Genomic DNA, 15,262 nt, shown 5'->3' on the forward strand with positions numbered 1-15,262 from the left:
GAACGGACCTCCGGAACGAATTAAGTACTTAACCCAAGGTACCACTGTATGTATATATTTATGCATACACACACATATATACATATATATACATATTTGTGTGTGTGTGCACACAGAGAGAGGCCTCTCTTACCTATGCAGGCACTGCTGGTCCCATAACCAGAACATTTTATATACATGGAAACAGGAAGGCTAATTTTAAATGATACATAACTTGAAAAATCACAAAGCTACATTCTTTTTACATGTCCAGAAACATATTTGAGTTGGGCCCAAGTTTTATGGTTGCTGTTTTGTATTAATAGAAAATGTACACACTATCTGCAAAAAGAAATGCGCAGTACTTCATCCGTATTAGCAAAATGACATTTACAGTCTTGAAATTTATGAGAGGAATGGAGTCGCACCAAAACTGGGGTGGTAAACTTTTGTTCAGCGGGCTTTTTGATATACACACTGTTAGCTCAAACATTTCTATACAAAAGTGAATGATGGGTCCCCTGAAAATAGAAGAGTCACACTTACAAACTTTCTAGGACTGATACGTATACATAGCTGTCTTAATTTTCTTTCTGTATCCTTCATACTACAACACCTAATTCAAGTTCCTTAGAGGTCATAGTACAAGTAGAAAACAAATGACTCTGAAATTGATATTGCTAGAACACAGTCATGACTTAAATAATTGAATAGTATTTCAAAATATGGTAGCAGTAGAAATAATAAGTACAAACCTTTAAAAATAACAGAAGTATATAGGGTGGGGTTCAGCGGATACCCTGTGCAACAATTTCTGCAACAGGGCTTGCCCCTTGAAATTGGCTTAAGGGTGGAGGGGTCAGGATACCACCCCCTAAACTGTGCAGGAGAGAAAGGACTGTTCCATCTGGTGTGTTCTGCAACGCCTGTGCAGACAGAAAGTTTGCCATAGTGTGGTACTGAATTCCACCCTACACCCACCATGTGCTAAGGCGTGTTTTTTTACAAAGTCTAGGAACTTAAAGGATTTATTTATTTTTTTGGTACAGAAAGTGCAACTGCAGAGGCCTTTCAACAGTTCTCATATTTCTGTGCAAAACTCTTGGTTTGTAATAATTAACCCTTTGGGATCAGGGCCAGACTACACAGACACATATATTCAAACCTTAGTTGCAGCTGCTTTAAGGGGGGGGGGAAGCAACTTTAATCAGGCTTATTTTTGCCAGATGATGGGTCCATCCTGCTAAGTTTCAGGTACATGTTTACTCTTACAAACCTCTCTTGACACCCCACGGGGGAAGTAATAGCAGGAAGAGGCAGTACCGTCTTTCTTGCAGCAGCTTTTACCTAACGGCAGGAGCCATGGGTTTCAGAAACACAAATTTGTGTGTAATGTATAATTTGGCTCTTGCCTTCCCTCTTGACTGATGGTATAGCCCTTGACACTAGCACAACCTCTGCCACCAAATGCATGAAGGGTTTCTGGGTGGGGGTGGGGGGATGGGATCATGCTCACTGCCCCGAATGCTCAGCCCTCCCCATGCACCCAGAATTAATGAGAGGGGGCTCTACAAACATGCACAGCTATATATACACACAGGACTCTTCCTTGTAATCAGGAACCCTGAACTGATGGGTTCATAATCATCAGGGAAAGCTGTAAGTGCAAAGGGCTAAAAGCCAAGCCACCAGACAGATTAACATTCTGTGGCCAGTCTATGCAATCCTGCTCCCCTCCCCAATAGGTATTTAAATAAAAAGAGGGCCCTACTCTTGTGCAGCTCTTTGGGCTCCCGTTGATTAGCGACTATAAATGGTTTATGTAAGACATATGATTTATCTCTTCTGTTTTAATGGCTTTCATATTTTCATTATCACTTTTGCAGCATCCTGTTTCTTTACACTAGGATGCTGATAGGGTTTATCAAATTTTCCACTTTAATACAGAAAAACTTGCAGCCTTACGTCCTTTATGTAAGCTGTCTTTTCATTGTGTCTTAAAAAGAAGAAATCTGTCCCTTTTTGTAGAAAACCCTAAATTAAAAAATGGGGAAAACGAAGTGTTTTCTGCTACACACTGCAGTGTTTTATCTCAAGCCTGCAACATCCTTACTCCCCGCTCCAGATAGAAATGCTCTTTCCTCTGCGGAATGTTCTGCGTAGGTATGGGATGCTCAGAAAACATGGCGGCAGAGAGAACTTTGAATTGCTGTATGAAGTCCACCCATCAGATCTTAAGCATTTGTTCAGCGGCTGCCAAGTGATAGAGGAAATTTTCAGTAGCTGGTGGAAATCTCTTCTGCTTCAGTGCTTCAAAGTTAAGTGATGGCTTCTCTCCATCATGCAAGACCTCTGTGAAGGAGGCTAGGTTTGTCAATATTTCTTTCGTCTTCAGTGAAATATCCTAGAAACATAAAGAGAAAATAAAAGAGAGTAAACAGGAAATGAGGGTGGCAACAACACTTCCTACTTTTCTTTGAGAGAACAGCAAACTTGGGACATCTCACTGCTCAACCCAGACTAGATCATTTATGAATGAAGTTTAAAAGCAGAGGTCGCAATACTAATCCTTGGGGGGACTTCTACTCTCTACATCCCTGTACAGTTCATTTATTCTGGCTTTCCATTTCCATTTCCTGTTACTTAACTAATTCTTGATCCACAAGAGGAACTCCTTCCCCCCCCATTTTTGCTAACTCAGGAGTCTGGTGAGGGAGTTTGTCGTAAGCTTTTAAAAAGTTTTTGAAGTTTTGTTAGCACAAATTGCTGTTCCTAGTGTGGGATGCAATGTGCAACAGCAGTTTGTTCCAAAATTATGCTTTCACTCCCTTCTCCCATACAGAGGAAGAGTGTTTTGGTCCAAGCTTCATTGCCCAGCTCATTCCCTGTCACCTAAACTCTGCTTTTAGCAGATCGTCTGAACCACTGTTTTCTGATCTCAGGAAAAAAGGCACAGGCACAACATCCAGGGCAACAGAAATGTATGAAAGGTTTGAACAGTCCAAAGATAAGGAACTTAACCTTAACAACTTGACTGTTTGATTTCTCAGGATCTTCTGCGGACTGAACGATGAGCTGACCAATTTCTTTGTGGAGTTTCCCCATCGTCATTGCCTCTGGGGATAGAGAAAAAGCTTTGTCATTCATTCCCCATTATCTAGTTCCGCAAAATACTGTAATATGCAGTTCCAGACTAAGTTATGGCTCTGGTCACAAGCACTGAGGTCAGTGGATGCCAAAAGTTTCCTGACAGCAAGACAGAGTAAATACAAATGAACTCTCACCTCCAGTATCACAGATTCTTCATACCAGTACTGAGTTAACATATTTTTGCTGCGTATGTCGAAGAAACATTGCACTGACAGAACCCTTCTTACTACCCACTTTTAGAATCTAGATTTTTTTTGCTTCTATTATGCTGCAAATTTCCTTTTCCAGTCAAGACACGTCCTTGTGAGTATTACCATCCATTTTATCCAGTTTCCATTCATTATCAATGAAAATCACAGGCTTGTCATACTCATTAAAAAATAATATTCCCCAGTTTTCTTTTAGCCTTTCTTTATTATCATTACTATTTCATAGGTGCCTGCCTTGGCATACCTTTTACAATTTTCACTTTTGTTCGATATTAGCTTTGGCAACCACAGCATCTCCCTTTGATGTTTACTTTAATGCATGCCAATCAAAGCGTTTGGGATAAAGGAAACAACAGAACATATCCTGGGACCCAGACTGCGTAAGAGTGAGTTTGTGCAATATATTTTTTCAACATTACGAAGTTACACCAAATTCTTCCGAAATGTGCATCTATCAAAGTGCAAACTGCAACTTGCAAGGGATGGGGGAGGCACGTGATTCAGGCAACAAACCTTTCGCTTGCGGTGAAATGGTGATTTCACTTTCGGCCAGATTCACATATACATCATAGAGGTCTGGCCTGCTGCTCACTTCTGAGTCTATAAATCCAGCAACATAACCTGGTCAGGAAAATTTTTACCATGATTACTGAGCAAGTACATTCCAATGTGAAGTGCTTTAATAATAATTTTTAAAAATGTTTCCACCACAGTTATTTCCTTGTCTTTTAACCATCTCAAACCTGCATACCAGTGTGGAATTGCTACCAATTCCATGGCAAATTGCTTATTTTAAAAAGGGATGTGCAGAATTCCATCTGCTATTCATTGTATCTACAGAAAAATCCCAGCAGGGAGGCCAGAAAAATGATATGTAACATGCATTAAATTATTTTACTTTTAAAAAAATAGAAAAGCTCTACACACAACATGATATATTTAGAGGGATTTTCTTTGATCGATTCTTAAAGAGGGGGTTGTAAAAAAAAATAATGGAGCAATTGATTACTCTTTAGAAAGGGAATTAAGGACTGCTTCAGAACAGCAATTTTGAGATGCTGGATTGGGACCTATTATTGGATCGCAGAAAAATAACTCAGCCAATATTTGTCAATGTGGCATTATGGGACAAAGAATGAGTAGTATCTCATTTGAGCTACTGACGTGTGACTTTGTGTGATTTGCCAACCAAAAAAGAAACAACTATATTTGAAAAGTAGAAGATCTGCAAACCACAGTTCTGAGAGAGGATTATTACAAGATTAATAGTATTCCATCTTTCGGTCCTATCCAGGTCAGCAAAGGAGAATTTAGTTACTGTGTACAACAGTTTATAGAACCCACCCTTCATTATCAATACCTGGGCACGTCTTTAATGCTTCCAGTTCATCATCATTCAGATGTACATGTGAATGAAGGATTGACCAGTCTTGGCGATGCCACACTAAGGCTGGTAGAGTCCTTAAGAAAATAATCAAGTCACAATTGACATTGTACTCAATACAACAGTAGCTTTCAAGGAAGACTGCTTAGCCTGTGCCTCAAAGTCTTTTGTAACCATGAAGACCAAAGCACATCACTGAAAGTTATAGGTTGTTTAATGTTTGGGATACAATCAGAGAAAGAGAAAATGCTGCATATAAATCACAAGTTGGACCTGCAACAAAAAATGTTGCAGCTGGAGTGCTCTTGCTTGTTGCTGGCTAGCTGAAACTCTGCCCACTAGCAAGATACTCTATTCCATTCTTCACCCATCTTTTTCCATCATCATCCCAGCTCCAAAAGCCAGTCAGCATTCCAGGGCTAGTGGGCATGCTCAGTCCTCATTAGGATGTTTTTGAGTCTCCCCATCCCCTCACAAAGGTTCTCCCCTCCAAAAGAAATTATTTGAAGTTCTAGAAACATTGCTGCTCCTCCAAGCCCTTTGGTATCTCCCTCATTTGTGTGAATGGTGCTATTTTGGATATGTAGGAATTGGCACTAGAACGCTACAGGTAGCTTGCATCTTATGTCAGGGTTTAGTTTTGGGGGTTCCACACATATAAGCAATAACGTGTAAAGCCAGGAACCTGTGGAACCAGCCCTACCACAACTTGTATAGCTGCTTAGCCAACTTTGGAAAGGGGGATGTGAGGGCTCTGGCAGGGTCCTAGAGCTCTTCCTCCTCCCCAAAGTCCTGCGAGTGTTTGCCTACCTTTGGAAAGAAGGGAGGGCTCTAGGAATCTGCCAGAGCCCTTGCATCTCCTCCTCAAAGCGAGTAATCTTGCAAATCTGCTCAGGTGGTTGAGGGGAAATAAATGAAGAGTGGGTTTCATTTGCTCTCCATTTATTTATTATCCCACCCCCTGCCTACACAAAGCTGCCATCATGTAAGTTAAATAAGTATAAGATGCAAGTTACCTGTATTAATGAATATGACAATACTCATGATCAATGAAAACAAAACGAAGCATGCTTTGTGAACTTTTTTAGTTCACCTGGGTGCTGTACCTTGTAAATTCCTGGATGGCTTCTAATCTGGGGTGATATACTACAATTCTTTTCTTTAACATGAGTGCAGTATACAGGATGACTATTTCCATTCCAAACTGAGATACTATATCTAGAACAGGAGATGGAAAAATAGGATTTTAGTACTGAAAGGCAGCCAACTTCTATACAACTAGCAACAATCTAAGTATTAGGATTGGATGAGAAATCATGAGAAAGTTGTTTTATAACAGGAAATGGAGCTTACTTCTGTCAGGCGCTACATTTAATGTTATTTTGCAAAGTGAGTCTGGTGTTGTGAATACGCTTGTGCATACAGTTATTCTTGCTATTTTTAATGTATTATAATGCGGTTATAACTTGTATGAATTAGAGGACGAGTGAATGTTTGGAAAGGTGGCCCAAGTCAAGAAAAGCAACCTCCAGTGGTTGATGGATATAAACAGGGCATTGTTTTAAGTGAAACATCAGGTTGAAGAAAAACAACATTCCTTGGGAGATGAAACTGCATGTTCCAGGACATCTGTGTTCAATTGCTTAGACCCTAAAGGCACTGCGATAAGGACAGAGAGATAAGCACAGAGATTATGACCTTCGAGTCACATTGCTGGAAAAAGCCTTGCAATTCTAGAGGAATTCAGGTGGGGGGTCCGAAAAATAACGCAATGATCTTGCAATCTCCAAAACTTTCCAAGTTGGCCTTGCAGTGCAGAGAATATCTGCCATCAAGACTAAGCTATGCAAGCCAAAGACTGAACTGAGGATATAAGAACTGTGGAGGCAAAAACTGTGAAATCTTTGGGTGAAAACCTAAGGAGCAACATAGCGTTTCCTCCTCACCCCACTGCACTATTTCTCTGTGTGCTACTAAGCTGTCCACTTAGGAAACATTCACACCATACATTTAAAGCACCATGACACCATTTTAAACAGTCATGTCTTCTCCAAAAAGAATTATGGAAGCTGAAATTTTTTAAGGTTGCCAAGACTCCTATACTCCTCCCAGAGCTATACTTTCCAAAGTGGTTTAACAATCAATCCCTCTTCACTGGGAACTGGGAATTGTAGCTCTGGTGGAGGGGGACTAGGCATCTCCTAACAACTCAGCAGCCTTAACAAACTACAGCTCTCAGAATTGTTGGGGGGGGGGGAGCCATGACTATTTAAAATGGTATCATAGTGCTTTAGAGGTCTAGTGTGAATGTGGTTTTAGCCACAACATTATTGGGTAACTAGATTCCTGCAGAGAGTGAATCTGAATGTGCTTTATCAACTGAGTGCTCTTCAACAGATGAAACTAATAAATAACTTCTGAAAACTAGTACTGCTTCCATGACACTTCCAAGAGTACGTGTTTGGGACTGGGGCAAAATCATCCCCAAAGCTTTAGAAAAAATTCTTCCCACCTTTGATTGAGCCTGCAAGGTAAGCTTTTCTGACATCAAAATCTTTGCTCAGGAAAGATCCGTTTTCTTCACTCTGGCAGATCCCCTTTGTAAGGACAGAAATATAGCTCTCCATCATTTTCGCAGGACTCCCATATTTCAGGTATATTCTTGAAAAATAAACATAATGAAACAAGTTTTTTATGTCTTCACAAAAAAACCCCCCAAAGAGAATTGAAAAAAAAACAAGCCAGCACTTTCTAGGACCACAGCCCTAAGATACGTTCACTGTTAATTAAGATTAAAGACTCACACACAGGTTTGTCTTTCTCAATCTATGGTTTGCTTAATACACTATTTATTAAAATGTTTATAGCCCACCTTTCCGCCAGAGACCCTCAAGGCAGCTTACAACACAAAATTTAAAAAGAATTAAAGAATTATTGACAACAGCTGCAAGAAAACAGCCAAAATGAAATTACAGCAATGAACAAAAATGAATGCTATCTTTAAAAGCCATGTTTTAGCTGCTAAAAGGCAAATAAGGAGGTAGCCCAAAGGCCTAGCTGGGAGTCATACTAGAATCTAGCCCAGGGATGGGGACTCTGCAGCAGTTCACCTATTGTTAGATCACAACTCCCATCATCCTTGACCATTTGATACACTACCTCAGATTGATAGGAAATAGCATCAAACAACTTGTTCAGGGCCACAGCTTCCCCATCCCTGGCTTGGCAATGCAGTCAAAAAGGCCCCACCGTGCAACCCAGTCTGATGGATTTTATAGGGTGGGGGGAGGGGGAGGAAATCAACAAGTCTTCAACTGTTGAATGGAGGGCTTGAGTGGGCAGCTGGACCCAAACCAGCACTTTGAACTGAGCCTGGAAGCACAATGGGAGCCAGTGCTGCTGAAACAGTGTCGTGATCGGGACACTTCCTGACCCCGCCTGACCAGCTGTGCTGTGAAGCTTCTGAAGGCTCTTCAAAGGCAGTTCTGTGCAGTGTTTCAATTGATAAATCCCAAATAGATGCCCACCACAGAACATCAGTTCTGGTGCAAAAACGATTCTTTGATTTAAGCTAGTGTCTGCTGGAACACACTGCACGCACAGCCTTAAAAGAGGCTACCCCTCCCGTGTGAGATAGCAAGCTGGATAGCATCTTCTAAGATAAATGATTTGCACTTTTAACAGGCAAATACACAATTAAATAGTCTATTAAAAATCTACTGCCTAATTAATAGGGAGCACTTTTCTAGTTAACCAAAAGTTTTAAAAAACTTATCTACCAAACCTGTAGTATAAAACACAGCAGTTATACACACCGACAGAGGATCCTAGTGAAGGCTGCGTATTTCTCTGGGTTAAAGTCTTTGGTAGTCAGGACAATGGAAAAATGGGTCACCTATCCAACACATAGGAAAAAGAAAAGGTTGCTTGATACTCCATTATAAACACCATACTGTAAACATGGACATTATAGCAACACCAGGAGGATCAGCTCACCAAATCTCATTGAAATACAGTAAATCGAGACAAAATTAAATCAGTTCAGTTGTTAATATGATCTGCCAAGTGCTAAAAAATGCCTTCTACCATTCCACTTCAAATCCCATGAGGGTTGTGGGGGATAACTCAAAGAAACACCCAATAGATGGGGAAGCATGCCCATTTGCCCCTTTGCAACAAATAAGCAAGTTCAACACTGTTTTTGGAGCTCACAACAAGACCTAAGAGTTTTGTTGCATTTCCAAAGATGGAGCAGTGAGGAGGATGCTTCACTTGACTGCATAAGTGTGTTCAAGATTTGACCATCTTATCTCTTTTTTCTTTTTCTTCCTTTTTTCAGAGCAAAGCGTTAGGCATTTGAAATAGCACTTGCACAGTATCCAAAGCACGTTCAACCACGTACAGGTGCTGTAGATCACTCATGGTATTTATACCCCACCCTGACACCTTCAGGTGAAGCAGGGAATGCAGTTGCAGTGGTAGGAAGAAGCTAAACAAACATACATTAAGTGTAAAAACAAATCTGCAGAGACATTTTAATAAACGCAAATAGAGGTTTTTAAACCACAGCACTCTTTTCTATATTCCTCATTATTCCCATTCATCAGAATGCTTATTTTTGTTGCTTCCAGAACACTCTCCTAACTGCTACTTTGGGAGTTGGCTTGGGGTTGGGTTTTTTTTTTGCAGCTTTCTCAGGTACAGTGGTACCTTGGGTTACATACGCTTCAGGTTACAGACTCCGCTAACCCGGAAATAGTACCTCAGGTTAAGAACTTTGCTTCGGGATGAGAACAGAAAACGTGCTCCGGCGGCGCGGCAGCAGCGGGAGGCCCCATTATCTAAAGTGGTGCGTCAGGTTAAGAACAGTTTCAGGTTAAAAACGGACTTCTGGAACGAATTAAGTACTTAACCCGAGGTACCACTGTATTACTGAGCTGCAACACGACACTGGTGACAGATTCATTTACAAGCCACCTTGAAATAGCCATATGGTTTTGAATCCACTGATTTATGATCTACAGTGCAACACTATGCATGCTTGCTCTAAACTAAGCCCCGCCTCAGCCTTAGTTGATCACCCAAGGCCTCAACATCCAGCTCAGTCGTTTGGGCCACAAACCCTACATGCTAGTACATAGGAACACAGCTATAAATGGCACAAGAATGGGCAGCTGGAAAGGGCAGGTTGATAATCTGTGCCTAAACCAGTTGTGGTATAATACTGAAAACCTACTCTTTGTTCCCCACCCTAATGACCATGAATTCTAGACAGATTTCCCATGTAGGTTTCAGCGGAGATGTGTATTAATGGGATAATATGGCTCTTAGTTTTCGCTATTTATTTATTTAAAATTTTTATTCTGCTTTTCAGACAAAAAAAGGCTCTCAGATCACTAAAAAAAAACTAACAGCCAGGCTTACAGACTAAAAAGACATGAGTCAAAAAGAAAATGGATTGGGATGGAGGGAGGAAACTGTAAACATATGCATGGACATGCAATTAGGCAATGTATTTGAAAAGTCTCCAGGGCCACCTAAAATTAAGAGCAATATGATATTTATTTATATGTAAAACAATGTAGACACTAAGGCATATAATATAGGCTATGCCTGGCAAGGATTCCTAAACCCAGTATTAGTAAGTTTATAGCAAGTGTTGAACAATGAATGTGCAGGATAAGATATTTCTGTATCAAGCTCCTTTCTCCAATATTTCTATCCTACCTTTTTCAAGGCTGAAGAATCTGGTACTTCCATGGTTGTAACATAAAACCACGTCAGCCTGTATTGACCAAATGCGAATGAGCGAAGCTGTTTGCTTTCATCTGTAAGGCAGCATTTTCTCAACAAGAGGTCCCTTAATTCAGTTGTTGTAGAAGGATAGCACCAGACCCACAGAGTATCTCCATTGGTATCTTTTTCTATGGTGGAAAGATGTTCACTGTGAGAATGCCAACAGCAGCAAGGAAGTAAATTGATTGGTTAATCAGATCTGTTGGCTGCAATCACCTTTAACACCTGCATTTTATACACACACTAAAGCTTTTGGTTTCCGCTAACATCTGTTACAAACTTAATTCACTTCTTCTGTATTGGATGTATGCTGCAACATACACAAATGTCTTATTTACATTAAAATATGAGGTCATGACCTATGGTGTTCAGGGTAGAGATTCTGAAAACTACAAACCATTCTCCCGCTCTGCTGCAACTAACAGGGCAATCTAAACCCCAGCCAGGCCGGTGGTCAAATATGACAAGAGTCAGTTCCACACCCACAGCCCTGTTACTCATGCTGGCTGCAATGGAAAGTAGGGGGGGGGCAGGTAAAATTGGATCAAATGCCATCAAGTGATAGCAGTGGGGCTGGCTCAGGATCCAGTGGATCCTGGGCTGTTTTAGCTCCTCCCCACCAAATGTCCCTTGTCTTGATCCTGCTGGCAGGCATAGGCAAAAGGACACCACTGCCAAATTCTAAACCCACCCACACCCAGACTGGCACAAATGACTTTTGGATTGTAGCCTAAGCCTGTAATTGTAGTCTAAGCACTTGCAGCTAAAACAATTGTACACCACTGCCCTGTATTTCCCTTCCTCTGTGCACCCCTTGTACTGTACGCTCCTCCGGGCAGGGACCTGCCCTCTTGAACTCTGAAGAGCAACAGATAGAAAGAAAAGCAAATGAAACTACTGAGTCATTTCCTAAGTTTCAGAAGCACTCTCAAGCAGATGACTTTTAAAAAATATGGAGTGCACCATTACACACAGTGACTTTAATAAACCGCACTTATGTTGACAAGTAAAGGAATATGCACATATGGGTCATTTAGAAAGATATGTCAGTTGCTGGATCTTCATAATCACACGAGTATGGAGAAGACTGCCAGTTCACATGCCTAGATCGTTAAGGTCTTCTTTTGTACATCAGCACAGGGGAGGGATCTATAAGTGACAGGCGACATTACAGGCAAGGCTGATGGAAAGCAAGTCCTGATAGGGTCTACGAACTCCTTACACACGCTAAGGGAGCAAACACGAACTCCCCAGCCTTAAATTAATCCGGAATAGCTTCCCCTTCACAAATAGCCGTGCACTGAAGAAGCGAAAACACCCACCCTCTGTTCATTCGCCCATACTCCCGATTTGGCACAAGGTTTTTTTTCCAAAAGGCTTATGGATCCAGTGGCACTAAGCAGGCAGGAAAGGAAGAGGAAACTGCCCCCCCCCATCTCCATCAGCGCACAAACTACCGCCTATTCTCGGGGGGGAAAGCGGGGATTTGTGGAGCGGGGGCCGGAGAGAGAGAGAGAGAGAGAGAGAGAGGCAGCGGGGCGCGATCCTGCTCCCTCCCAGCTGTTTCCCTGCAATGCGCAGCAGGGACGCGGGCGCGCTTACCAATCAGCCCCACACTCAGCAGCAGCTGAGCCTCGGTCTCTGCCATCTTCCTCCTCCCTTCTCCAGGACCCCGCCTATTTCCTGAGAGCCTTCCCCGGCCCCATCCTGGGCCTCCAGGAGCGAGAGAAAGCCAGTCCTCCCCGCCTCCTGGCTTCCGGTTCCACTGGGGAACTCCATTTTACGCGCAAAGAGCGGGAGGAGGAGAAAGCGACCGCGTGCGAACGAGAGGACTTTCCGCTTGAAACCTCTCTGCCTCTCGACCTCTCAGTCCAAAGGAGCCGTGGAGATGGCAGTTTCACTGGAAAGTTGTTTTCCGATAGGGTATTTTCTTTTTATGCTGTACTGCCTCTTGATTATAGAAGCCTATTTTAGTATTAAGCAGCATATTGTTTATTTGTTTAAAGGTTTTAATTACTTACATAAGGCAGGACACGAATTTATGTAATATTATTTATTTATTTCACGAATAAAAAAAAGTAAGTTAATACAGCGGTTCAGTATTTTCTGACACATGCCTTGGTAAAGGTAAAGGTACCCCTGACCGTTTGGTCCAGTCGCGAACAACTCTGAGGTTGCGGCGCTCATCTCGCTCTATATATAGGCTGATGGAGCCGGCGTTTGTCCACAGACAGCTTCCAGGTCATGTGGCCAGCATGACTAAGCCACTTCTGGCGAACCAGAGCAGTGCATGGAAACTGTTTACCTTCCCGCTGGAGCGGTACCTATTTATCTACTTGCACTATGACGTGCTTTCGAACTGCTAGGTTGGCAGGAGCAGGGACCGAGCAACGGGAGCTCACCTTCCGACCTTCTGATCAGCAAGCCCTAGGCTCAGTGGTTCAGACCACAGCGCTACCTGCGACCCTCTTGACACATGCCTTAAAGGTAAAGGTACCCCTGCCCGTACGGGCCAGGCTTGACAGACTCTAGGGTTGTGCGCTCATCTCACTCTAGAGGCCGGGAGCCAGCGCTGTCCGCAGACACTTCCGGGTCACGTGGCCAGCGTGACGAAGCTGCATCTGGCGAGCCAGTGCAGCACACGGAACGCCGTTTACCTTCCCGCTGGTAAGCGGTCCCTATTTATCTACTTGCACCCGGGGGTGCTTTCGAACTGCTAGGTTGGCAGGCGCTGGGACCGAACGACGGGAGCTCACCCCGCCACGGGGATTCAAACTGCCGACCATGCTATTGGCAAGTCCTAGGCGCTGAGGTTTTACCCACAGCGCCACCCGCGTCCCTATTGACACATGCCTTAGCGCATCTTAATTCTGTTCCAGCACAACACAAAAGTCTCCAGGTGGCCATAGGTGTCTGTTGTCCAAGTCTTCTAAAGGGGGGCTGTTATTGTCAAAGTTTTTGCCAAGCACTCTTAGTCATCCATCGCTGGTGAAATTGATTTTCTCAATAAGCATCAATATTTTTTTAAAAAAACAAACTCCCATTGTTTCAGCTGATTTTAAGAGATGGCCACTGTTAGCGCAATGATTTTACTTGCAATATTTTGTATTATAACCTCCTACTTTCCATCTGCACTATGATAATGTATGTACTATGTAGTATGTAGTAGAGATACCATCGTGGGATTTGCTGCATGGTATTGCAATGTCTGACACACCAAAAAAGAGACAGCAATTATAGTCGTTATAAACACTGCTTTATTGTTGTTATTATTTGCATTTATAACCACCACTTCTCCCATGTCATTGAAGGGAGCCATACTTAATTCACATTTTTTATCCTCACAACCCTGTAAAGTGGGATAAGCTGACATTGTGTGACAGGGCTGCAGGACTGGGTGGGGATTTGAACCCTGGTCTCCCCAGTCTTGGTCTCCCTCTTTTAATCACACCAGTAGACACCACAATCAACTTCAGCTCTTATCTAAAATGTGTAGGTCATAATACATAGTGGTTTCAATCTTCAGCTAATTAGCAATGTGGCAGTAACAACACTACTACCTTGCAGGATTGTCATAAAACATCATCACTTGGCTCAGGCCCTGCATGTATGTGCAGGGCAGAGGGGATTCTTACTGGAAAGCCAGTGTGCAAGGCAGGGAGGTTTATCTCTTCACCCTCCCATTGTAATCCAAAGTGGAGATCTCCCATGCAGCTAGAAATCTTAGAAAACTTCAGTTCCAGTGATCTCAGTTCCAACCACATGCATGGCCTTCATTAGTGCTATGATGAATTCCAGGCTGGATTATTACAATGAGCTCTCTGTGAAGCTGCCTTGAAGAGTGGTTTGGACACTTCAGCTAGTGCAGATGTTGTTTCTTGCCTATTGACATATTTGAGTTGGCTTGGCGGTGTGTCACATGTTCTGAAACAGCTGCACTGGCTGCCAGTAGACTTTTAACCCTAACCAAAGGCAGTTTCTCAGTCTCACTTAATGAAGTATAGGAATGGAATGGTGTAGGAGAAAATTATTTATGAATTAAATGTACATCCCCCACTTTCCCCCTCCAATGGGCTCAAGATGTTATAATGTGAATGTCACAACAACGTACGGTAAGCTGTGCTATAACAGTGACTGGCGTAAAGTCACTGTGTGAGCTCCATAGCTGGAATGGGGATCTGAACCTGGGTCTTTTAGGTCTAAAAGACGAAAACATTAATGCAGCACAGCACACCATATTACGCACACTGGCTCTCAATGCCAAAGAATTCAGCATGGAGTGCTCTAATCCTTAACACAACAGGCCACAAGAACATAATCCTTTTTTAAAGTCATCCAGGTTGATGGCAATCCCTTGCCTCCAGTGGAAGTGAGTTCCACAGTATAACTGTGGAAGAAACCCTTTCTTTTTAATCTGTCTTGAACCTTCCACTATTCAGCTTCATCGGATGCCCTCGAGTTCTAGAATCCCGCGACGGGGAGAAAATCTTCTTATCCGTGCCGCGCACAGTTTTATAAACTTCTATCACGGAACCCGCTTCGTAGCCCACAAACAAGCGCAGGATCATTCAAACCGCCGCCTAACCCGCTGAGCAGCGCTGGCCTCGAACTCCCCACCACCGGACCTGCTCTAAGCGGAGCCTCCTCGCGCATGCGCCCTTCGAACGTTGGGCGCCTCGAAAGCTCGGGACTGACTCCGCCCCCTCCACCCGCCTCCGCGACAGGCACCTTCGCTTCCGGACAC

At 42.9% G+C, this 15,262-nt stretch overlaps 1 protein-coding gene across 2 annotated transcripts; it reads right to left on the reverse strand.

Annotated features, from left to right (window-relative positions):
• Window positions 1-352: 352 nt before the first annotated feature.
• On the reverse strand, window positions 353-12,263 carry DENND10 (DENN domain containing 10). 2 transcript variants are annotated; one of them, XM_081863773.1, is made up of 9 exons: window positions 12,121-12,263; window positions 10,450-10,646; window positions 8,538-8,617; window positions 7,235-7,383; window positions 5,829-5,940; window positions 4,699-4,799; window positions 3,852-3,959; window positions 3,001-3,095; window positions 353-2,383 (listed from the first exon to the last, which is right to left on the reverse strand). In XM_081863773.1, exons 1-9 carry the CDS (start codon window positions 12,164-12,166, stop codon window positions 2,207-2,209), a joined length of 1,065 nt encoding a protein of 354 aa, XP_081719899.1. In that variant the 5' UTR covers window positions 12,167-12,263; the 3' UTR covers window positions 353-2,206. The 2 variants fall into 2 exon arrangements, with proteins under 2 accessions (XP_081719899.1, XP_081719900.1); XM_081863774.1 differs by having other exon boundaries at window positions 10,450-10,666; window positions 12,121-12,253.
• Between the last annotated feature and the right edge of the window lie 2,999 nt (window positions 12,264-15,262).

This window comes from Podarcis erhardii, assembly GCF_964252035.2.
Source record: "Podarcis erhardii genome assembly, chromosome: 5".
Classification (NCBI taxonomy): Eukaryota; Metazoa; Chordata; class Lepidosauria; order Squamata; family Lacertidae; genus Podarcis; species Podarcis erhardii.